The following is a 25531-nucleotide window of genomic DNA, read 5'->3' on the forward strand; positions in this document are numbered from 1 at the left end:
CCCCCTACCTGCTCGGTTCAACTCCCACGGCCGCCCGAGCAACCCGGGAGCGCCGGACTGAACGGCAGCGGCTGCAGCAGGAGAAGCAAGAGCTGCAGCGAGTCCCTTATGAAGGTTAATGACAGCGACGCCACCAGCATCCCGATTACGAGCAGAGGCTGCTCTGCATCCTCGAGTCCTGCACAGGGCTCCGGCAGCACAGAAACAAAATGTCTGGAGACAGCAACGCCACGTTGCTTATCAGACACTGTGCAACTCGCTCAGTGCCTCGTAAACATTAGAAGGAACAGGAAAAATGCGTCAGCCTTTGTGGAACATTGCATATAGGTAAGCAGAACCTAAGAGCAAAGGAAGCCACGCTCCTAGCTCTGGACACCCTAGAAAGCGGCGCACAGCAAAGCCCTGGAATCGCAATTGGCTCCTGTCCGCACCAAGGGAGCTTCTCCTTTACGCTTTGAGGGCTGCAGGAAGCCCAGAGACATCAACGAGGCGCAAAAACATCTCCCAGTGCTGCAATATCCACTTTGCCCGTCACATAGCGGCGTTCTTTGCGGAGACAGATGGTCCCCGCTTCTATTAGCGATGAATAATGAGCTGTGAGTGCAAGGTGCGAGATGCTACTTAACCTTGCTTCCCCCCAACATCGCGGGCCGTGACCCGGCCACCGTGTGCTATTTTTGTGGCTCGAACGCACCGCGAGCGGCAGCACCCACCGGTTAGCCATGCACCAGTTACTCTGCTATCTCCGCGATCAAACCCGTTCCTATTTTAGCCTTCTTCCATGGCGATGAGCAGAGCCGCCCGTGCTGCAACATTCCGAGGGCAGGCACCGAGCGGGTCCGGCACGGCACGGCATGGCACGGCATGGCACGGCGGCGTTGCTCCCAGCCCATCCAGCGCACACGGCCTCCTCCAACATCTGTTATCTGCTGCCCATTGCGCCGGAGCCGCTCCGCTCCCTAAAATAACCCACAAATATTTAGCACGCTGCTCAAATTAATGGGCCATTTTAGGGAAAGCGCGCTCCCCAGAGCCACGTGGATTTGCAAATGTGCTTTCACAACTGCTTTTAATGATTTGTAGACAAAAATTTGGCAACGTGATATATTTACCCGGGGACTACACATCATGTCGCTACTTGGATAAATGTACCCACTGGCAAAACCCCTTCTCTTTGCAGCAACTCTCCGCCTCGTTGAACTGCTTCGCCACCACCAAGGTCCCCCACCTTCGGCAGAAGGTCAAAGCTGCCATGCAGAAAATGATGTTTCATCTCCGAGGTGGTAAAAGGTTCCACCTGGTGCTCCTGGGAGCAGCACAGCCGCTCCCGGGATCACAGCCATCCGAGCCTGGAAACAATCCAAGCGTTCCCGTCACGATCCCGAGCCAGGGTCCCCGCGAGCACCCCTCCGGCCTTGTCTATGAATCCCGATGACAGTAAATATGAGACCTGGTTTGTCTTTATTAGCGAGCAGCGGCTTGAAGAGCAATTCCCAGCTTTATGGGAGCTCTCTCACTGCAGTAGATTGTGTCAGAATTTAGGAGCGATCGGTGCCGTTTTGTGAGCCATTAGTCAGGAAAGAACAGCAACGGAGGCCTAGTAACACCTAAGGATGCGCTGCAAAAACATCGCGGGAGAAGCTGTAGGTTTCAGAAGTTTGCTTTGTCAAACTGAACAGCTACAAAGGGGCAAAAACTAAGAGAGCGACGGGAGGGCCGGATCGCGGCCTCCGCACGTGCCGGTTTTTTCCCAACCTACAGGCACGGATAGGTGTGCACACACACACACACACACACACACACACACCCGCTCCGGCGGTGCAGGGCGCCGCCGAGTGTAACCGATCCTTTCTTCAGGGCACAGAAAACGCTCTTGCACAAGCAAATTTTTAAATCCCATTTGTCATATCTAATGGGAAGGCATGACATACACTACTAGCCTGACACAGGCATTCACATTCCTTTGCAAAGGGAAAGAACGCTGGGAACGCCGTCCTGCTGGACGGAATAGAGGTCTCACAAGGTGGAAACGTGCTAGAGGTAGCGGGGCTGTGTGTGCAATCTGCTCCCAAGCGCTGCGGCCTGCACAAGTTAATCCGCAGGATTTCACCACTTCGCATTGGGTTAACGTGTTGCTGCAAACCCCTCCGAGTTCAGCCGAAGCCCATTAGCAAGCACCTTCCTCCCCATCTGGAGCCCAGGACTCTGCCAGAACGGCAGATAAACAACACGCGTTCTTCTATTGGATTCTCCAGCAAAGCTGCTGCAAAAATATTCCATTTCCAAGCAGCTTGACATTCAATACCCACAAGTTAAGATCTGCCTTATCCTTTTCAAAGCAATCTCCTTGCTAATGCATCTCTCCCCACCAGCCTTCCCTGTGGCTGATCCCTTTCCTACAAAGTTGCCCACGATTCAAGCAGATAATTTCTGCCTTTAATCTGGGCTCCGGTGAAAACCAAATTAACTCCTCGGAGCCGCAGACGGAAGCGGAGCATCGCGGAGGGGGTCTGGGAGGAGGCCGGGTTGTCGGTGCAGCAGTGTTTGATACCGGGGCACCGGGAGAAGCCGCTCTCGGGACCGCGGGGACGGCCGGCCCGGAGCCTCCCCTTGTGCCAAGCGCTGCTCGACAATAGCTCTTTGTTCCTGAGACGCTTGTCATTAACAAACTTCAGACAAGGTTAATGAAAGTTCTGTCACTTTAATGTCTCGTCTGCTTTAAATTACAGATGTCATCTGCCATGACTAAAGAAAGGGCACTGTGCAATAATACCATAAACTCTCATCTCCTGGGACACACAGGTAATTGCATAGCTCATTAAAAAACTGTTTTAATTATTAATTGACCGTGTCAGAGTTGTCCTTTGAAGTCAATTCTAATTTGGTTTCCTTGCGAGCGTTTCGCTTCCAGGCTGACCTACAGAACTTTGCGCGCTACCTCGAGGAGGAGCCGCGGCCGCGGCCGTGGCCGCCCCGCGCAGAGCCCAGGGCTGCCTCTTCCCGCCGTCCCACGGCGCCCGGGCACCTTCCCGGCACCCACGGAACCAGGGGAGCCCCACGGCGCCCGGGCACCTTCCCGGCACCCACGGATCCAGGGGAGCCCCACGGCGCCCGGGCACCTTCCCGGCACCCACGGATTCCAGGGGAGCCCCACGGCGCCCGGGCACCTTCCCGGCACCCACGGATCCAGGGGAGCCCCACAGCGCCCGGGCACCTTCCCGGCACCCACGGATCCAGGGGAGCCCCACGGCAGGGCAGCTCCCCGCACGCGCATGGACCATCTCCTGGCGTCTGCAAAACACGGCAGGAGGAGGGTTATTTGATGGATGCCAAGCAAACTGACTGACCGAGAGCCTCCTGACAGCCAAGCAAAACTAACCAGAGAGAGGCATTTAGGCGCGTTATCACCCCTAGAAAAAAGAATGCGAGTTCAATACTAAAATATCTTATTAATCTGGCCCAAAACGCATGGCGAGGCTAAGAAAGTGCTTTGGCAGTGGGGCACCTTAACAGGATTCTCATCGCTTCCCCGCCACGTTCGACAACGCTCACCCTTTAGCAGAGGGGCTTTGCTAGGTACGCGCCCCTTGCTCCTGCCCTCCCTCCCGCAAGGCACCTTCGCTGCAGCAAACAGTTCATGTAAAAGGTTCATGTAAATGCTTTCCTGCTAAAATAACAGAAATCCACAACCGGCACTGCCCTGCCCCGTGACCTTCCTTTACCCAGCTCTTGTTCAAGCTATTTGCTAATGTAATTGAATCCTCCTTTGAGAGTCCGCACATTTCATTCCGCTTTGGGGACAACGCTGCCGAAAGACACTTGCCATCCATCTTTCTTAACACACTTCATCTAAACAGAAGACCCAAATCCAGGATTGCGCTTTTGATGGATGCCGGAGCGCGACGGAGCGGCCGCACGAGCGGCCCCCCGCACCTCCCGAGCGCCGGCACCGGTTCCGGCCGCGGAGCTAACGCGGTGCTCTTCATTCTAACACACATCCCGAACAGCAGAGCGTTTTCAACGGGCTGATCCAGCTTCCCAAATCAGCAGATCCCAACGCGCTTCCCCCACCTGCCATGTAACAAAACGCGACAGCCAGCACCAAAGCCCCAGGCAACGTCTCATGCCAACGTAAGCAAGAAGTTAGGGTGGAATGAACGTCCTCTCTACTCAGCTGCACGCTTTGGGGAGTGAGAATTTCTGTAATTTGGATCAGGAGTAGAACTTTGGGCCGCTCCGAGCCCATGACGGGGTGAGCACCGCGTTGCTGCTGCCTTCAGTCAAACGGAGAAGTCAGACTCTTCATTTAATAATTTACTTGAAACATGCCCGCACGAGAACATGCTAATTTCTCATTCAGATTTCAAATTGGATCAATTTACAGGCTGCCAATAATACAGCGGCAGAAACGCAAAAAAAGCAGAATTGACAGTAAACCAAAGTTAGTCGCTCCTTATAAATTGACAACCGTGTCAAAGCCTGTGAAGGAAATCAATATACATCACTGTCGAGAAACTATTAACCTATCTGCACTAGACTGCGGCAATTGCGCACAATTAGACACACTATTTAGAGAACTAGCAGGGTTATCCTGCTAGGAGGCGGCTAGCGCATCCTTCACAACGCATCACGTGTGGACACGAGTGGAAGAATTAAGCCAAAATCGCTGCTTCCCACTCACGTTTCGTTTTTCCCTTCACCTGCAGCTGGAAAAATGCAAGAGAAGATTAACAAGGGGCACATGGCAGAAAGAAACAAGCCTCCCTGTTTTAACCACGGCCCCATCCTCAGGCTCTTTCCCAGGAGGTGGAGGGCACAGTTAAAATTGGAGTTTCCAATCCTACCCTTTCAGGAGACCACAGTGCTCCTGCTCCAAGGGACTCGGGCTAAGAGCGAGCAGCTACTAAGGGGGCAAAGATAAAAGGTCCTTGTGAGGGCAGCGCGCCTGTGCCCATAAATGTGCTCCCTCTTCCTCTAAAGGAAGTCATTGACAGTAAATGGATTTTCCAATGTATCAGTGAAACGCAGCATTTCAGCGAGGCCGGTCATCAATCACGCAGGGGGAGGAAGGCTCCGCTGGAAAGGGGGCCAAGGGAGAGTTACAAAACAGCAGCAGCCCTGCAAAGCCTGGCAGCAAAGATGCCCTACTTTGAAAGCCTGTTTTTCTGCCAGCTCTGGCGTTCTGCTCTTCTACAATCCACCTAAGGAGGCTACGCAAAGCAGGAGCGTTTCAAACGGCTGGAACCTCTTCAGCAATCAAGGGAACGCGTCAACGGCGGCAGCAACATCAAAATCCCGGGTAGAAAGTGGTGCGGCATGTAATTGTACAGAGCTGTCTGGTGAAGCTGCTGCAGGCTGCAGCCTAAAACAAAGCCACGGAGCGCACAACATTGCGAACGGCGCACACCAACACGGATAACATCTAGCCGGCCGAGCGCTCTTCCCTTTGCAGTCGCGTGTTTCTCAAGGCTGAGCATGAAACGCGATGCTCTGGTGACGATGCCGCTCCTCAGCGCCTCTCTGTGCGGCCCGTCTCCGGAGGGAAGGCTGGTTTGTGAGACCCGGCACACGCGGAAAGCGGGAACGAAGCACCCAAAGGGGTTAGGTGCAGTGTCTAATGCACGGCAGCTCTTCCTGCGTTATTCCTGCTAACATTCCCATCTCACCTGCTCGGCGCCAAGGAAAAGAGCGGCAGCTCTTGCCAACGCACTCACCGAGGGCATTCCCTTTCCCAGCGGAACTTTATCGCATCAGTCTGGCCAGCACAAAGCAGCCAAAAGCATTACGGGCTAGGTGACACGCACAGGTCAATACCCCGGGTACACAGAGCTTTCTCTTTCATCCGACGATCCAAGAAACATTACTCACCCAACCCCTGGCAGATAATCAAACCTCCCCAGCACCTTCCTTTATCGGTCCTTTCTTAATCCTTTTATCAAACTTTCAGTTCAATTTAGTTAATGCAAGCGTGCCGTTTCGGTGCACGCAGATTGCACATCGGCTTGCCATCCATTATGGAGGCCCCCGTGAACGGCCTCGCGAGGGGCCCCGAGCTGCCCAGGCCAACGCGGCGGCGCAGCAGCGAGCGAGCGGCGCCGCAGGACGGGCCGTTCCACCCGCCAGAACCACCAGAACCGCCGGACCGGAGCCGTGCCCGTTCCCGTTCCCGAGGAGCCGCCGCTCCTCCAACAGCCGCTGCCGCTAATAGCGCGGGGAATAGGGAGCGTTACCGGCAAAGCAAATTGCTTCTTGTAAGAACGCTCCCTTTTTTGAAGTTTGCCCCCATGCGAAAGTCTCTAAGTCAGAACCTTAGCACTATTTTAATGTACTATTCTGTGTTTAATAATCTCTTGCTTCAGACACTAGTCGGTTACCATGGGAATGACAGCCGAACAAATACAGGATTATGGCTATCAAGCAGAAGGAGAAGAGAAATTATGAATAAGCTAGTTATGTTCAATAATTAGCAACTGCAGGAAAAAGCCGACATCATGAATTTAGATTGATGCGTTTATCTCGGTGTTTGAATACAACGCCGAGGGTGTTATTGCTGGAAATGGGATTCTAACACGCGGCACGTGCGTTTGCACTGAACGGGTCCTCCTCGGCACCTCCTCGAATCCCTGCATTCGTTTCTCCTACCGGCCCTTCCTGCCGCATCCCCAAGCGTTAGTAAAACGGGGACGCTCGCTGCTTCATTGGCAGGGCTGATCACGCTTGCATCCCCGTTGAAATGCAACACCCTCCCTAACGACTGCCCGAAACGAAGTTGGGCGAGTGCATCCATCACAGGACGCTCCTTGCGTGCCGATTCCCTGCTCGACGCGCAGGTCGGCGGCCGGTGCTCGGACAGAGGGTCACGGAGCCGCTCGCAGCCGCGGCGCCGGCGCCAGAAAGCTGCATCCCTCAGGCAGGGCGGAGAGAAAAACCACAGTCATTGCCAGTGCGCGCTCCTCATCGGGTTGAGATGCTTCCTTCTTTGCATATCTGCTGCTACTAAAATTCTCCTTCCAGCGTGTAGCTCTCTCCACCAGCTTTTCTTGCTTATTAGATAAGACAAAAACTATATGGAAAATCTGATCAGCGAGATCTTTTTTCCTCCGGGCACACCTCTGAATTCATTTCTAGATTAAGCATTATTAAAAACCCAAACAACACAAACCTGCCGACGTGCTGCCTCCTACTCCATGTGCCCGTTCAGCACCAAACCGAAGAACAGTCTGACCCAAAGCGCCAAGCGATTTTAGAATTACTTTTATGAGAACGGAGAGTCCAAAGGCACCGCACGCCACGGAAAGCTCCGGAGCTCACAGCCCGCTCCGTGCTCCACTGTCACCCACCAATACCACCTCAGCCCGCAATTACAGCTTAATTTGTGGACAGCTAATCAAGGGAAACCAGCACGTTGGCATAAAAGTTGTAATGAAAAGTAGAACGATTGCACTAACAAGAGGCGGATAAGAATGCCTATCAGTGACAAACACTTTGTGCCACGAAGAACAGCGAGCGATTTTCCCTCCTGAAGATTATTTCAGGCCCATTTACCACAATCTGTAGCACTGCGATGATGTGCTCTATCTTGCACACATCAAGTCAGATCTGGATAATGTTCCTGACTTCAAATAAAATTTCATTACTATATTTAGTTATAAAAAGCCTGGAAACGGGAGCATTGTTAAACTTAATAAAATCTGGGACCTGAAGTATTAGACAACCCTCAGCACCAATTTCTCTCCTTGTCGCTCCCATACTACAGCAATTCCATCCTCGTCTCCTCTTGTCGCAGTTTACAACTTCATTTTGGGCCATAAAACAAACAATTAAGAATAAGTACAACTGCCTTGGAATTCCCGAGGCCAGAAACAAAGCAAACGGGCTTCCACAAACTCACATTTTGCAAGCGTAAAGCACAGGGCGATGGCAGTTATCAGTAACTTGCCCCCCGCGACGGCGGCTGCGGCGGTGCCACCGGATGGTCCCCGGCGCGGGGCTGCCGTCCTCGCCGCAATCGCACTCCCATCCGTGCCGGATTAAGCGCTTTACGCGGCGCGCACGCTCACCCCGCGTGTTTTTGTTTTGCCCATTACTTCCGATGAAACCGTGCACACGATCTAACCATTAGTTTGTCAAGCCAGAATTTAAACATGACATATTAGTAATTAAACCACCGGAGAACCTGGCTAATTCACATTAATGATTAAGAGCCACATGCAGGCTAGCAGATTTTACAAGCGAGTGAACACGCCGTTAGAACGCTGCTGGTTTCTCGTGACGAGTGTCACTTCCCATTCCGGCGAGCTGCAGCGGGACGCGCGGTGTGCGGGACAGGGGGACAGGGATCGTCCCGGCTCGGTGCCGCCCAGGGCAGCGCGCCGAGGAGCGCGCTCCATACGGCGACGCGGGGCGACACGTTTCTACGCGTAATTTCCACGTGGTTTTCTAAACCTCTGCACCCAAGAGCGTCACGAAGGGAGGTGCACAGACACGTGTACCTGTGCACGCACGCGTCGCAGCCGGAGGCCGCATCCTCATATTCATTCCCGCTAGCGCCTGGGAAGCGAGGGCCACCCGGAGCTTGAGCGCCGCGCACCGCAGCGAGCTCGATAAGGGAAGAGGAGAATAAACCTCCTGCCCCTCTCGTGCAGCTCCCGCTTGCGCTAGCCGAGCGCTCAAGCAGCTCTTATCGTTGCTCATAACTGGAACAGATAGTCCACGGCGCTTTGTTTCACGCTGGCAACTTAGAGCCAAGGCTGGCACTTTGGGGCTCCCACGTAAGGACAAAAAGGAATGGAGCAAAAAGACGACGAGCCGCAAGGGCACAGACCCAGCGAAAGAGCTTCCGTTTGACCAGCCAGCTCCCAGCCGTTCCAGGTGCTCGGCCTGCACCCACAGCCACGGGAATCCTTCCTCGACACTGGCAGGAGAGCGTCGGGATGCGCCCCCCCTTCCCTGCCAATGGGAGCTCCCTTCCCTGGGATGCTGGCTCCGGAGAGCGTGCGTGGGAAGCGCGAACCTCCCCAGCCCCATCGCGGGTGACTCAGGCGCAGCCTGCCAGGAGCTGGCACCGCACGTCAGGACGCTCCCACTCGCTCCGAGCTGCCAGGGAAGTGCCGGGAGCCAGGAGACTCATCATCCATCAGCGGCGAGACAAAGCGGCGGCCGCAGCCGCTGCTAAAGGACAATCCGACATTTGAGCATCTGGGGAAGCACGGCGCAGATCCCGCACCGCTCCGGGAATAAAACCCGAGCAGCGAGCGGCTCCCCGGAGCCGGGCACTGCGGAAAACGCTCCCGCACCCGGGCAATGCACTTAGGAGCCCTGCTCCTCGCACGGGGCGCTCCGAACACAACCAGCGGTGTTCCCAGGGTACGGAGCGACGACACCTTAACACGGCTTCACGAACGTGCCCTGTGAATGTGAACAACCCAGCTACCCTGCAAATGACAGGTCCCTGCTCCTTGATGAGGCCAGCACAAACCGCAGCCCGGAGCAGCGCATTAGCTGCTCGCATAACAAGCTGTGCAACGTCTCATTCAACCCATTGTAAGTACAGAATAGCATGACTGTGTCGGGCGGCTAAAAATCTGCGTGGCCTCACGCTTAATGTTGGCAACGTGCAGGATTAGCTGCAGAGAAGGCAGAGCAAGGCGAGCTTGGAGCCACGCTAACACAAGCACCTTGTTCCGCCACCAGCGCCTGAAGGGAGGCTGCTTTCCAAGCAACAGCAGTGTGCCCAAGGAGGACGAGGAAATACCGAGGTGCTCCGGGAAGCGCTGCACGGACACGAGAGACACGGAGGACATTCCCAAGGGTTATTCCAACAGGGCCGCTGCGCTGAGTGTCAGACAAGGCAGAAGTGCCAAGGATGCCCAAACCACGAGGTGGTCTCTGTTCAATGACGCTCCTGCACAAAACGACAGCACTATGAAGCGTTCTGGCCAATACACTGCCGAATTGACTGAGATAGCACCACTAAAACCTAAAGGCATCTTGGCTATACGAAATGCTGCTGTTGAGCTGCTGCAATATATCCCTTTAGGTTTTACACCAGACCATTCATCTGCCATAAAACCCTTAGCTAAGGTTTAATGCCGCTATACATTTTTATATTCAAATAAAGTCCACCGGCTGCTACAGAACCCAAACCGAAAGGAGCATTAGCCGTGAGGGCTGAAGGGAGCGGCGCCGCGAACGCGTTTGCAAGGGCCGTGCTCCAAGGTGACCCTGCGGCGCGGCCTCGCTCCGGCCCTCCGCGACTCGCAGCCCCGCAGGTTGCCACAGAACTCTGCGCGCCGCCACCCAGGCGCCGGGAGGCATCACGGTCGTCTTCCCATCTCGTTTGCTTTGCATCGGAGCGCTCGCCAGTCCCCGTGGCATTGGTGCTCCGCGGCATGGCTCCCTCCTCGCCGTTCCTCTTGTGCAGTGTCCAAGCCGCAGTGATTAATCATTGCCGCTTCCTCCGCTGACATCTCGAGGTGGGGAAACGACATCCTAAATGAGCAGAGCTGATTACCTGGGAAAGCAATTCTTCAAGATAGCACAGCTAACTAATAGCTCCATCTGCTACAAAAACACATTCCTAGGCCCCAGAAGTAGTGTCAGGATACAGCTAACAATTTTGTCGCATCTGCCAAATTTTAAATTGTTTGTCACAAGTTGCCACAAATACGCAGGGAGCGCTTAACAATTTCTCTCGATATTGCCTCAGAAAGCAGCGAGTCCCAATGCGAAGGGCTGCAGAGCACGACTGGCAACAGCGAAGTCACACGACACGGTGCAGCTTTCACAGCGCTGCAGCACAGCCCTGTCCACGAAAACCAGGCTTACCGAAGGCTTTAAATATTTAATCGCCATCCGAAAGATTCTGACGCTTTGAAGTGAATCGCTTCATACACTCCATTTGCATAGATGACAAGCAGCAGAAAAGTTCAAGCCGGTGTTGGGTATCGGCTGGGAGGAATAGCACCAGGAAGGAGGGACACAGAGCGTGTCCCGGCAGCAGGAGCGCCGCTCGCGCGCCGTCCGGCACCGCGATTCCCCCCAGAGCCCGGCCACGCGCTCCCAGCGTGACGGGAAAAGCAAGGAGCTCTACATTAGGATCATTAAAGTGATTTGCTGGCTATGTTTTATTTACCGCATTTGTAAAATAAGCCCGGCAAATTAGCAGGGTATCCAGTGGAATGATGGAAGTTCAATCGCTCAAGAAAGAAGCCCGTTACATGGAGAACCACGAGACCGTTTCCTTCCGAGCGCACTTGCGACCTGATTTAATGCCCCTGTGCATTAGTCACATTCAACGGAGAGGGGGTCACACGGTGCTTTAATCAATACACAGAAACAGGAGGTGCAAAGCCATTTCCCTTAAAGTAAGTGCCTTCCAGTACGGCCAACCATTTTCCTTCAGCTTGAAAGCTAGGAGGAAAACCTCCCCGGAACGTGTCACAGAGCGGAAAGTTCCATCCCAAAGTCCCCATTCACCGGGATACGACATCCAGTTAAAATCTGCCAGGGTAAAAGGAGCTTTCACTGCTTTTCCTTGGCTCCTTGTGTTCACAACCTCGCCTAGCGATTCACCGCAATGCTAAAAGCAGAAGAAAAACAATTAAATGCAGCATTTGCATTTGGGTTGTAATCCCGAGGGAAGCTCGCAAGCCCTCTGCATCCTCTAAGTGGGTCACTAATCAGGTTTAGGTTTAATTTTGCTCAATTCTATTTTCCTGGCAGCGACAACTATCGCTCTAGACACGAGTACTTACTCTGCGTACGCGGCCATCACGCATAAATCCCCATTTTGCTTTGGGAAGATGAAAGACACGGAAACCTAAATCAAGGAGATACAAAATCTGGAGATACAGCATAGATTTCCTGTTTCGCCCTAGGGTTTTTCAGCACCGAGTACAATTTACCTTAAGGCCAAGGCTAAGCAACTGCCTTTCACGTTAAGAAAATCCCTTCACTTAACGGATGGCTTTGAAGCACCTTTGGACGGGTTTGCGGGATCCGCGCCGCTCCGGGGACACTCACCCGCGCGGCCCCGCTGGGTCCAAAGGGCAGCCCAGGCCTGGAGAACACGGACGCCCCGGCAAAGAGCACCCGGTGCGGGCACGGAAGAGCCTCGGCCACGGGGAATTTACTGACGGAAACGCGTTTCTGTTCATTCCCGCTACTCCGAGCGGCTTCGCGTCCCGGCGCGGGGGAGCTAATCCGGAACGCTCCTCTCCCCCGGCTGCCGGAGCAGAACGGGGCCCGTGGGCCGGGCCGCCGTTCGCAGGTTCAGCGGTGCCGCTGACGGTGCGGACGGGGACAGACGGTTCGAGTGTTTCAAGTACTCCCGTTTTCCCGTATCTCCCTAAAAGTGACCTACAAAGAAGGCGAGAGGGAAGAGCTCGTGCTCCTTTCCTCTTGTTTACCGCTACCGAGGACTATTTTAAGCGTTTCCAGGTCTCCTTCCCCGCTTTCTCTCCGTCTCTGTTTCCAAGGCAGGTCACGTTGCAGCTGCGGATTATGAGGAGGCAAAGCGGAGCGCTGTCATCGCTCGGATGCTCGGGGGCTTCGCCGGCACCTTCCCTCCCTCATCCCGGCCGTGCTGCAGCGCCGGTTTGGGGGTGCACACCATGGAACGGGGAGCAGACGGGAAGCAGCACCCAGTGCCGGTGCCCGGTCCAAAACGGCAGCAGCAGCACGAGGGAACGCGCCGGGGTTCGGCACGCGAAGCACCCGCCGGATTCACAGGGAAAAACCCCCGGGCAGAACCGGGTGCCACCCGGGCTGCCATTCCTTGCATTCCAAAAACACACGCTGGGCTAGAGCAAACATCTCCCATGCAGGAGCCCGTCCAATGCAAACACGCAGCAAGGCCGCAAATCCCTGCAAGGAAACGGGCCAAAATTCACCCCGTGATGGCCGAGACGGTGCCCGTCGCAGGGCGGCCCCGGGGCACGCGCGGGGCCGCTCCGTGTGCTCCGGAGCACGTTCCCGCTGCCCGCGTGCGCGCGGGAGGACGAGGGGATTCTCTAGCCCGAAAATACTCAATTATTTTAATAGGATTACATTTTAGATTGACAATGTTTAGAGCAGTTCCTTGAATTTATTAGCCTGCCAGCACTCCAGATAAGTAATTTGAATGCAAAGATCTTTTAAGTTTAAGTAAGTAACTGGCAAAGAGTCAACTCCCCCCTCCGTTATTCCCTAGGCATAACAATAAGCAGTGAAAATGGGTTCCTCAGCCGCGCGCTAAAACGCCTAACGCTGCCCCGTACATCTGACCTTTCCTACCGAGTCCTAGAAGGGTTTTGTAAATCCGTTGTTGGAGGAGAGGCGCAGGCACGAGGGCAGAAGGGCCACCAGTTAACGCGCCCTGTTTAAGCACGCGACGTCACCAGCCCGGCCAGCCATAAATTAACGGAATTTACTCTGAGCCCGAAAGGACACGGAGCCCCTGAGCCGTTTCTGTGCGCAGTAACCGCTCCGCGGAACAGAACGGGGTATTTCTAACCCTCGAGCGGGCATTTCTGCCGTGTCGCAGCGGGGGCGGCGGGGCAGAGCGCTGGGGAAGCGGCCTGGGCGCCGCGCACGTGCCATGGGGCGGCCGCTGCAGCGCCGCGCTCGCTAGCCGAGCGCGCTGCCGGCTATTTCCTTGTGTGTGCCGGCGGGTATTAATAGTCATATCAAGTATTTATATAGAGCTTGACATCCTCGGAGCGCTGTGTAAACACTAATCCTCAGCAGCTCTCCGAGGCAGGTCAGGCTCCTCTTCCCACATCAAAGCGGTACCTGACGGCGTCGGCGGAGCGGCCGGGCCGCGCGCGCCTCCGCGAGCGCCTCGGGGCAGCTCCACCGCGCCGGGAGCGCCCCGGCGGCTACGGCGAGAGCTCCGGGCAGCCCCGGGCCTGGAACGGCCCCGAAACGGCCCCGAGAAGGGACCACAGGCCCGATGAGGCCTGAGTGTTCCGTGGATTAAAGCACCGGAACGGATCTCATCAGCAGCCTCGGCAGCGCTCGCAGCACAAACACCAGCCCAGGGCTGGCTTTAACGAGCAGTAAGCAAGAAGCAGTTTGATTTATGTCAACGCAAGTGTCACTGAAAGACTGGAGCTTTTAACAAAAAGGTCTATTAAAGCACTGCTTTTAGCACGCTATTTAAGTCAAGATACGATTTTTCTTGTTGAGGCTGGCCAACTGTCCGCACAACTTCAGGCCTCCGTAGCAAACACCCCAAAATACAGACTTTTCCAGCAAATCACATCATCCTGACCAATGTTTGCTGAGTTCTTTTGCTTCTCTGGCTGAAGTCAATGGAAGGGAAATACCGGGCGTCCAGGACACGTGCGCTCCGCTCCAACCCTCCGCAATGTGCTGCACATGCACTGACATCCCCTGAGCCGCAGCACAGGCCTCTTCTGCAACACAGACCACACCTGGCGCCTGCAAAACTTAGCAATGCAGAAGCTGCACGGAAAGCTGAGCACACGTCAACGCTACCGAGGAGCTTTACAGGACCTTGGAACTGCAGGATGCTCAGAACTCAGCTTGTGATGCAGGGCATTTGATCTGAGCAGAACTAAGGCTACGGCCTCAAGATTCTACATCCAAACACTCAGTCAGAGCTTGGAGTTGCCCCTTAGTCAAAAAAAATGATATCTGAAGACACCAGAAGTGCTCTGCCTAAAAAGACCTTACGGAATTACCAGTGCATTATTACACCTAATCATCTCAGCATGGTAACTTTGATACTGAGAGAGATCTGTGCGCCTTTAAAGCAGTCCTTCAAGAGCAATTTCAGCAGCTTCGCCAATTCTAAACATAATTATCCTGAACCTTGAACTACTCGGAGTGACTCTGACACTGACAAATACATTCGGGTGTGCACTTTTGGCACTGCAAAAATTTAAGCAACACACCCTGCTATTAGATGTAGTTTCTCACTCATTCCAGACAGCCACGTTACATACAGGTAAGTAACCTTCAAAAAGGGCATCAACTGCATTCCTCATGTCTGACCTGGATTGCCAAGGAACGGTTTGAAGACTGGAGGACAGGGCTGCGCACTCATTCCCAATGGGAATCCTGCTCCCCGGCTCCAGGTACCCTGGGAAAGGCTCAGTCACGCACAGCACCAGGACCCTTCCCTCTGGAAGTCCAGCCAACCGGTTGGGAATGGTGCACGAGTGGATGAGCCGGCACTCGCGTTCGCCGAGGGCTGGGAACACTCACAACACGGCTGCCAGCACTCGCATCTACTGGAGCGCTCGGAGAGCCGCTCTATCCCTCTAGCTCTAATCTGGCAAGTAGCGCAAGCAAAGCAATATAATGTCACTCCCATTAAATCTTTATGACTCAGAACAGTTTGCCGTAGTCTGAGGCTGGAAATACTGTGGGTGAGAGTGTTAAACATAACTACCAATTAAGCACAAAATCCTGGAAACACGAGCGCGGAGCCATTGTTTCATCCCAAACGGGGAGGTTGGCTCTTTACATCTCCACAAATGGAGCTGACAAGCACGGGATTCAACAGTAGTCTTGGGGAAGCCTTACGAACGGTATCGACGCAGAGGCTCCCCACGCGCCCCGCGGAAAGACGATCACGCGGGAGCTGCAGGAAACCTTGAGGTCACCTCCCCAAAAGAGAGGGGCCGCAGTGCGGACCGTCCCCTGCTCAGAGCGGCCGGAATAGAAACGTCGCGTCCGCAGCGCCGCAGACCAGGGCTTTGCACCCGCTGTGCGACGACACCGACACGCTGCAGCTACCGCTTCCCGCGGGAGCGTCGGCCCTGGGAAACGGCCATGGAAACGTCCAAGGGCTGGCGACGACGCACGCCGGCCGCAGGGCGACTCGCCTTGCGCGCGCCGAGCTTTACTGCCACCTCCTAGCAGGAATTTCCAGAAGGCAAATGGAGCGACGGCTCAAAATAGCGTGTTTACATTAACACTTGGCAAGCAAAGCCTCGCGACCGTAGATGAATGGAGATAAGCGATGAAAGCGCCGCGGACAGTCGCTCGTTGCAGTAGCAGCTCGTAGTCCGGTTTCAGCTCATCCTGCCAAGCGCTACACACAGCGTCTTTGTGCGCCCAGACCTCAGCCCCGCTCCTCAGCGAACAGTAGGAAAACACAAGGAAGTCGCGGTTTGGAAGAGCAGACCCACTTAAGAGACCGTCTAAGTGCAAAGCTACGATCCGAGCACACCCGAGCCCCGCACAAGGCCCAGCACCTCGCCTGGCCGCTGCAGCAAGTTACGCTTTTCCTGCTTCCATCTAGTTCCATCTGACACAGGAGGAAAAAAAAAGCCTTCTTCCATTTGATTTTAGTTTGACACAACATAGGAGAGATCCATAATTCAGTTAATCGCTAATCATATAAACAAAGAAACCTCTTGAGAACCAGAGAGCAACACGCACACGGATTTGCAATGCATGAAACGCTACTTTTTTACAATGGAAACAATGCAATCTATTCAGTGTGAAGAGAGTGCGAGGCCAATTAAATACTTCAGGTTCCATAATTATAATTGCAGTAATGAATGGAAAGGAGCGTTATAGTTGGCACAATGCAGTTTTATTCCATTCAGTGATTCGGCTCATCTGCCTTCGACTAACCTTTTGTGTCCCTTCGTATCAGATCTTCTTGCAGATTACTTGCAAAACACAATGAAAATAGCCCCAGCCCAGGTAATGTAATACATTAAGCATCCTTTGATTCTGCCTATGTGCAATCTACTGAAGGGATTATTCACTCAGTGCATAATGGTCAAGTTTATTAATTTTAGACATAAATGAAAATTCAGAGAGGCTCAAGCCACCATTCGAGCACCCTGGCTTGCCCAAAATGAGAGGAAGATGGGAGCGGATCTGTTGTTCCTGGAGGTTCATTATTCAGACGCTACTCCAGATCCCTCCTTCCCATGGAACAGGCTGCTTGCAGCGCGGGGTTCTTGCCTTGGACACATCCCCCGTCAGCCTCGCGGGGCCTTTTAGCTGTCGTTCCTCTGCAGGAATCAACCTTAGGAAACTAAGGGGTTACTCCCAAAGCACTCGGTTTCGACTTGCACAAACCAGAAGAATTTCTCTCCTTTTCTTCCCCCCGCCCCAGGGTTCAGGCGGGACGATTCCTCGTAACCATCGTCATTCATTAACCTTCCCAACAGTTTCTCCTAGTCCGGACAGGGCACAAGCGTTTTCACACCCGCTGCTGCTACCCTGAGCTTTGGTCCACAGGGGTTGGCCCACAGGCAAGTGCCCCACGGAAACCCGTCCTCACGGCACCGCTACGAGAGAAAAGCCCATCGCGAACCCAACTTCACAGCTGCAAGACAACCCCCACGCTAAACTCCCTCGGCATGCATCGATGTGTATCACCTGGAAGTCACCAACACCACCTCCCCAAAGCGGCGCGCGCAGCCGGAGACCGCAGCGGAGCACACAGAGCCCTAACCACGGCGGAGAAGAAAGGGTTTCCAGTGCCTGCGTTCTGATGAGAAATGCTTCACCTAGTCGCAATTTACTAAGAAAGGATTTCTTCCTTCCTCCCCGCAACAGGCCACAAATCGCTTCAGAGAGAACATTAAATTACATCCGTAATAGGGTTATGCAACACGGTAGGCATTTGCTATGTTAGTCATGTCTCTAAAGCACTTTTGCTTTGCTTTCCTCCGCTTCAGAGCGGCGCCTTTCCCCTAGGAGAGAGGAGGGTTAACGCTGGGCCGGCGAGCTCTAGGGCATTAACCTCCCCCAGCCAACAGCAGATTTCAGTGAACCGGCCCACGCACGATGCACGCAGCCCTTTCACCCTCTCACACTTAGCACCTTCTAAACAACGCAGGGCTGAGAGTTTATCAGCGCGAGTTTAACCAGAGCTATGGGTATCTCCATGCACCGTCCGCATCTGCCTGCGACGCAAACCTGCCCCAATTCCAGCGCTGCACAACGCGGTCCGGGAGAGCACGCAGGATGCATGAGTTGACATTTCCTGTTGACTGAATTAGAGCATCTTTTAATGAGTCTCACTTCAAAATCATTTTAAATCCATTTGCTCGTGTCAACATCAATGTATTCGGCATTATCTACCAATTAGTAAACCAGAAAGTATTCTTTAGATAATCTAAAATCTCAGTAAAATATTCAACATGCCATTCATTTACTCCAAACAGCCCTATAAAAACAAATTACTGGGAGCAGCTGTCAGAAGGCAGGCAGCACCTCGAGCTTGTTGAGTGCTGGGCTTTGCGGGGTGCAGCTGAGCTGCGGGCAGCGCCCAGGCCGCGCATCCCTCCATCCCAACGTGCAACGGAGGCTCGAGGGGCCGCCGCGCATCCAGGCTGGCTAAAGCAGCCACAGCAAATTAACCACATGCCAGCCCAGACTTACGTAACGTCCCGAGGAGGAGCATCCACGCGGCCTCGGAACGGCGCTCCGGGCACGGAAGGGACACGGACCCTTCCGACCGGGTTAAATCACGGGATCCACTGCGACGGCAAAGCGCCGCCTGCAAATTCTGCTAATCCAAAGGCATTTAGAAAATCCGAGTAAAACAGTCTGCGAATATTGAAGAATGCTTAAGCATTACGTTAAATGACAATTTGCAAAACACACTAAGGAAATCTGATGGTAACAAACCGGTCCCGTGAAATAGCATATCTATCATCAACTTTTTAATTACCAATTGATCAACATGGAGACAGTGTAATAGCTTTCAGCTTTTAATTACTGAACTATCAAAATTCCAACCAAAAAAGGAACCTCCAGAGATGAAACCGTAATGCTTGATTATTCACTGCTACATAATGAATGATTTGTTTTTAAACAAGACGTCAAGTTCCTCATGTAATCCATCTGGATGTGTGAGTGTGCAGAGCTCACGCTGCCCATACGGAGCGCGCGGGAGCCCCGTCCTCCCCGCGTGCTGACCCTGCAAGCGCCGGTTTGCGCCCAAAGGCAAAGCACTGGGGAAGCGGGCTGCCCAGGGGCAAAGAAATCATCATAGCACACTACAAATCCAGGCAAGCTACTCCAGCTCCCGCTAACGACACCTGCTTTGCAGTTGTAACTTAACCCTCCGGGAGAAAACCGATATTCCTTCCAACGCGCCCGTGCTTCCAAGGGAGCGGGTCCAAAGGAGACCCTGAGCTGGCGGAGCAGCCCGCGTGGAAGGGCCCTGCCGGGGCCAGGACATCTTCGCAAGGCCGAGATGTTTTATTTAGCACAACGCCTCCTAAACACCCATTTGGAAGTGCACGGGGTCTACGCAAGGCATTCTGGAAGTAACGCTGTTAAACGAAGACAGTTCAAGCAGAGCTTATTAGTCAATTAAAAAGGAACTACTAGCAAACAACGTATTCGTTCCTCCAGCCCCAGTGGCAGCGATTAACATCGCTCCTTGCCAGCCTCCCGTGCACAGCCTTACAGATGTTTTCTATGCATATTCTCTCAAAACACTTATGCTTCATAATGGCATCTGCTCCTGCAAAACAAACAACCAAACACACACAACAAGCAGAAAAACAAGGTGACGAGGGGCCTGAGCCCTCTTCCCCCGCGTTAAACCCCGATGCAGAAAGCTGCCCGACGCCAGGCACCCTGTTCCCAGCACGGGAGGGAGCTGCGCCCGCTGCGAGGGCTGGGGAAGGAGGACGGGCGGTGCTCGGAGCCCCTCTGCTTCCGCGGGAAACGTCGCTTCCGACACCACTTACACGCGTATTACCTAACACGGATTAGGTTTGCAGAGAGATAAGTCATGGGAGCACAAATCCGCGGCCTGAAATATCGTTGCTTCAGCAAAATAACCTCAAAAGGAAATTCAGAGAAGAGCGACTGCAACGCTTCTCCAAAACACAATTCGTTAAAAGATTTTTACGCCTTCCTTATAATGATTCTACTTAAAATCACCACGTAGCCTCACTGGGAACACAGGGAGTTCGGCCTTCGCTCTCGCTCGAGCAGCAACCTCGCTGAGGATTGTCTCAAGTCAGCATCTCCAGCCAATGGAGCGTCTGTGGCGCAGCAAAACCAAAACAGAGGGCAACACCTGAAGGCAGGTTTGGAAAGGAACGACTCTGAGAGCGCTCCTGAACGCTGCCGACCTCACCCGCCCCGTCCGGCAGGGAATTGGGACGCGCCTTGTGCTTGGCCAAAGCAGGGCGCATCGCAACGCTTGCCATGCTCCTGAGGAGCTCCAGCGATCGCGCGATGCCCCGCCAGGGCAGCCCGTGACACCGGTGTCCACAGCGGGGGACACGGGCCGTGGCGCCGTTCGGAGCGCGGCACCGACGCCGGAGCGGCGCCCGGGCCATGGGAGAGCGGCGAGCGGCGTCACGCGCCTTCCCAAGGTCACACATACATCAGCGTCACCCGGCACATTTAGGGAAGTATTGCTGCAATAAAGCGTGTGAAGTGAAAGTGCCATCTCTGCAATTAGAGCCGGGGACAAACGTTCATCTTGTGAGACACAAAACCAGGGCTGCCAGCGAGCGACGCTCCTCTCCTTTCACCTTTATTTGAGTGCGTTGGCCCGGCGCGTTTGCGGGAACCGTCTGCACAAAGAGGTCGCTTCCTGGCTGTTTTAGCAGAGCCCGTGCAGCTGGAACCCCTAAGCTCAACGCCAGCAACACCTACAAGCAGCGTAGGGGAGGTGCGAGGTGGCCCCGAGCTTCTCCGCCTGGACCCCATTACCCGCACGTGGTGACGCTGCAGACCCGGCCGCACGTCCCCAGCGCTGCAGGGGCAGGCGGGGGACGCCCCTTGGCCATTGGACATCCTCTGCTTCCCTGCCGCGGTGCCGAGAAGGAGCACACGCTGTGCAGAACTGCAACGAACCAAGGGGCCCCGTCTCCAGTGCAGGTATTGGAGAGGCTGGCGGTGACCCAGGGCCCCCACGTGGCCGCTGCTCCAAGTAAGGGGTCCTTAAAGCTCTCCTCCTGCAGCCCAACAGAGGTGACTGCTCAAGATGGCATCACCGTTCAGCGACAAGCCCCAAAGGCAGAACCTGCACTCAAGATGTCAGCTTCGACCTCACACCAAAGCCGCCCTGTTTAGGATTAGCAGCTAGGAACGTCTCCGTGAACGGAAGGAAAGCGGCACGAGCGGCCGTCGCAGAGCAGAGTGACGGTGACACTCGGTGACAGCTTGGGCAGACAGTGACATTTGCAGCTGAGCGCACGGCGGGCAGCCCGGAAAAGGAGGCACTGTCCCGCACGGCCCGGGGCCGCTCCAAAGGCTTCCCGGAAAACGCCACCTTAACTACAGTTTTCTCCTTCGCTTTCCCTGGCTTAGTCAAGGATTCCAGAGAAAAGCAACAAAAGTTAAACAGTTTTGCCATCCTAGGGAAGAACCAGGCCTGCAACAGAACTGCTCAGGGCCGGCCCTTCCAGGCTGCCTTTCTCACAGAAAATCAGATACGAACACAAGCATTGTGGTGCCAAGACATACCTAAGACTCACAAACATTTTCCATCACGTGCAGCTCGGAGCCTCTTCTCTCGTCTGCACTGCACCCGATCGAGGGGAGCTGCGGGCCGCGGTGTGTCCCCTGTGCAGGTGCAGGCCATGACAACAGGCGCTGCTCCTGCGGAAAGGCTCTTGTCCCCCGCAAAGCCCAACAGCAGGAGCACCGCGGCTCCGTGCAGCCCGGGGGAAGGCCCTGCTACCTGGGAAAGCTGCTTACGCAACGAGTGCTGCAACACGGGGAGGCTGCTGGGGTGAGAACACGCAGCCCTGAAAGCGCAGAGAAAATAAAATCAAATAGATCCCAGCACTGCCTGCGTATGCAGACAGCAGCAAGCAGCAGAGAGCAACACCATGCGAGGATTTGCAGTGGGGAGAAAACACCAAAAAGCATCAAAGAGAAGAGGTCTTTTGCTTAAGCTACAACCCACACAAGCCTCTTGTGCTTCTAAGCTAACGCATTAAATCTCACCTTGATCCTAAGCACGAGCATCTTAAGGAGGCCACTTAGTGCAGGCGATTCCGCTGGGGAGCTCGGCAGGGTCAGGACCTTGCCGTTGGTCACGTTTTCCAGGCACGATGGCCTTGGCACGCGCTGTGCCAGCTCAGGCAGCGGCACGGGGAGGCCGTGGCAAACGCCTATGGGATGAAATGGAAGAGAGCCCCCCGCACAGCAGGGCCCCGCTGTTGTCCTGCTCGCCCATGGCCAGGGCCAGCCCGCCAGGCCAGCACCGGCCCCTCTTCAAAGGCCTCGGCCTGCAGCTCCCGCCAGCCACAACGGCAGCTGCCACCTGCAACCCGCAATTAAGGCTCCAGAAAAGGAACTCATGTATGAAACTGGAGCCAGCCCGCACCACTTGCGAGCACTACATACCAGTTAAGTGTTCTCCTTTATTTTGGGTTTCCAAACAAAGTCTATTTATCTTCTGCTAGTGGTCTGGCACCGCTGGAGAGCGGCGCGCAGCAATCCGCAAGGAAACAAACCCATTTTTTTCCACGTAGCAGCCAGTTTCTCAGAAGAGATCCAGATTACAAGCCCAGCTCTGCTTGCGTCCTTAAAGCATTGCATAAGTATTTACTGTCTGGCCGGGCGCCAGGCAGGCTCAGTGCTGCAACCTCCCAGGGCGCAGTGCACGTCCAGCTCCGCAGCCCGTTTGTGAAGCTGGAGAGCAGCCTCCCCTGCTGCGCACGCAGCCCCGCGTCCAAGAGCAAGCGCGGCAGCACGGCGTACCAGGCACGGGTGCGGCACGAGCCGCTAAAATCCCTTTCCAAAGTGCAACAAGGATCCCCAGAAACGCAAGCGCTAAGCAAACGCGAGGAGCAGCTGCCCGGCTCCAGCAGCAGGAGGGTTTTGCTGCTGCTGCTGCTGCTGCTGCCGCGGGGTTTTTGCGGCCGGCGGGCAGGCAGTTTTACAGCTTTCCTCGTGCCCGCGCCCAGAGGAGGCAGCAAGCAGCAAGGCAATGCACGGCAGCCCGGCCTGCTGAGCAGCGATGCCCCAAGAATCCCCCTCCCCGGCTCCCGGCGACGACGGAGGAGCCACCGCAGCCGCAGCAGCTGGCACCAACCCGCGCGGCGACGGCCAATATTGTGGGCAATTAATTTGGAAGGTGGCTGGCAAGCCCAAGGCGCCAGGAACTGCCCCCAATGCATTCGGGTCGTGCAGAAACGCAGCCGAGTGCTCGCTTGCCTTTGCATCCTTGGAATCCCCGGAGCCTCCTTGGCCGGGGTTCCTACGCCAGACTGTGCTGCTTACAAACCTGTGCTCAGCTGCCTCCGTGCGAGACGCAGAGCGGTGCAACTGCAATCCAGACGGCTTCTCTGCCAGCCCGTCCGTGCCATCTTCCCGACGGGCTTGCGTTTCACAGACCACCACGCTAACAAGAACAGGGATACGTTTTCCAAAGGGAAGAGCCCAGCCAAGCCTCGGCGAAGCAGCAGCACATCGAACACTTCTGCTCTGCTCGCGTTCCAAAGCTGCTCAGAAATGCACCCGCAGGTATATGCAAGAGCGCCCCGTTAGGACACCTTCCCTGGGATTCCTGCCCGCGTTGGAGCGGCTCCCTCGCTGGCCTCGTGCTGGGGGCCTCTTGGACGTTGCGCACGCAGCTGTACAGCTCGGAGCGTTTCTCCTAACGGGTTCTGAGGCACGTCGCACCCCTTCGCATCCTTGTGTTGCAGCCAGGGCCACGACCGCGTTTCACTTCAGTGCCAATTTTCTCTCGGTCTCTGAAAATATCTCCTGTGGCTCCACTTGAAAGTCATCCTGCACAAACGGCTGTGCAACGTTGCCCTGCCCCGTTAGGCAGATGCTGCGTTCCGCCCCGACGCTGACTGCGTTTCGGTATTCGCTGTATTCGCTCTTCAGCTCTATCCGCAGGAGTGTTATGAAGCTTACTTAACTGCAAAGCGTTGGGAACTGATAAAAAAGGTGCCACGGAACGGCGCGTTCCTGCCGAGGTACCAGCAACAGGTAGCGGCAAGGAGACGGAGCCGCCGCCGCGCACCGGGCTGCTGCAACCACCCGCCTTTGGAGGCGGCTGCAATAACAAACCAACTGCTCGCGAAAGGGAGGGAAAGGGGAAAACGGGCTGTGGGGCTTGGGGGAACTTCGCCTGCAATACAGCAGAAGCGCAGCGTCTGTTCCGTCGCCTTTGACTCGCGGCAGCGCGTTCAAAGCCGGGACGGCGACGCTCCGGCGGCAGCAGCAGGAAGGCGCCCGCTGCACCGGGCGGGCACGGAGCTTCCCTGCCCGCGGCTGCAGGACTGCAAGGCAGGGCGAGCACGGCCGAGCGCCACCTCACCGCACGCTCCCCATTGTGCCACGCGAGCCGCTCCGCGAAAACACAGACCTTAACCACATATATAGAAACGCATCTACAAAAAGAAAAGCTACAGGCAGCACGAGATGTTAAAATTCGGAGAGCAATGCAGCGAGCCCGGCTATCCGACAAGAGGGCTTTTGTTTTTGTGCTTTGTCTCCAGGATAAATTCCCCAGAGCAGATAGCTGGGCAAGCCGCTCCTTCCGCGCGCAGCTAAAACAAAGGTATCGTGCGGCGCCCAGAAGCGCGGCACGGCGCTCGTCCTGCAGCGGGGCGCCCTCGGAAGCCGCCGGCACCGAGGGGACCGCGGGCGGCACCGAAGGGACCGCGGGCGGCACCGCGGGGACGGCCGGGGCTCGCGAAGCGCCCGCATGAATCGAGCCCTTTGTTCCGCGCGCCGCCCGCTCCCGCGTCCCCCCTCCGGCCACGAGGGAAACGAGCAGCGCGCTCAATGGCCCCCTTGTTCTTCCCCGGCGGCCCGGGCACGCAACGCGGGCTCCTCCGGGCGCGCGAGCCGCTCAATGGAGCCTTGTGCGTCTCCAGTGACACACTGCAAATACAAAGTGGCGTTAACGAGGGCCACCCCACGGGGCAGCGGCTCGCCGCAGCGCGGGGGCTGCCGCGGAGCGAGCGCTCATGAACCGCCTGCACCGGCGCCCGCCGCGCCACGGCGCTCTGCGCAGGGCCCCCCGGACCGCCGCAAAATGGAAGCCGCGCAAGCTGCAACGGGTCCGCGCCCCCGCTGCGCGTCCGCGGAGCCGCGCGGAGCGCCAGGACAGGCAGACGGGAGCACGCGGCGCTCCCATGGCAACGGCTACAGGCTGCCCGCGCGCCTGACACGCACCGCCGCCGCCGCCGCCCCGCGCGCAATCCCGGCCGCGCGGAGCCGCCAGCCGCGCCGCTCCGGCCGCCCCGCGTGGCGAGCTCCTACCTGGGGGCACGAGCGCGGCGGCGGCCAGCAGCAGCACGAGCGGCGGCAGGAGGCCGGCGCCGCCGCGCGCCGAGGGGCCGCTGGGCTCGCCGCGACCCGCCATCCTCGGGCACCTGCTCCGCTCTGCCCGCGCCGCCGCCTCCTAGCGACCGGCGCGCCGCCCGGGAGACGCGCGCGTCACGCGGGGGCGGGGCCAGCGCCGCCACGCCCCGCCCCGCCGGGAGAGCGCGCGCGCGGCCACGCCCCAACGGCCACGCCCCAACGGCCCCCGCGCCCCGCCCCAACGGCTCCCGCCCTAACGGCTCCCGCCCTAACGGCTCCCGCGCGCGCCACGCCCCGCAGGCCCCGC

The 25531-nt window shown here is 56.1% G+C and overlaps 1 protein-coding gene across 10 annotated transcripts in view; it reads right to left on the reverse strand.

Annotated features, from left to right (window-relative positions):
- The window catches only part of CADM1 (cell adhesion molecule 1), an 81630-nt gene extending 56324 nt beyond the window's left edge, over window positions 1-25306 (reverse strand). For all 10 annotated transcript variants that reach the window (XM_088540235.1, XM_088540234.1, XM_088540230.1 and 7 more), the window contains exon 1: window positions 25183-25306. In XM_088540235.1, the coding sequence (XP_088396361.1) occupies window positions 25183-25285 (103 nt within the window). In that variant the 5' untranslated portion in view covers window positions 25286-25306. The remainder of the gene's footprint in view (window positions 1-25182) is intronic.
- Between the last annotated feature and the right edge of the window lie 225 nt (window positions 25307-25531).

The sequence above is a fragment of the Tinamus guttatus genome, unplaced genomic scaffold (genome assembly GCF_059628265.1).
Source record: "Tinamus guttatus ecotype Peru unplaced genomic scaffold, ASM5962826v1 Tinamus_guttatus_pri_ptg000057l, whole genome shotgun sequence".
Taxonomy (NCBI): Eukaryota; Metazoa; Chordata; class Aves; order Tinamiformes; family Tinamidae; genus Tinamus; species Tinamus guttatus.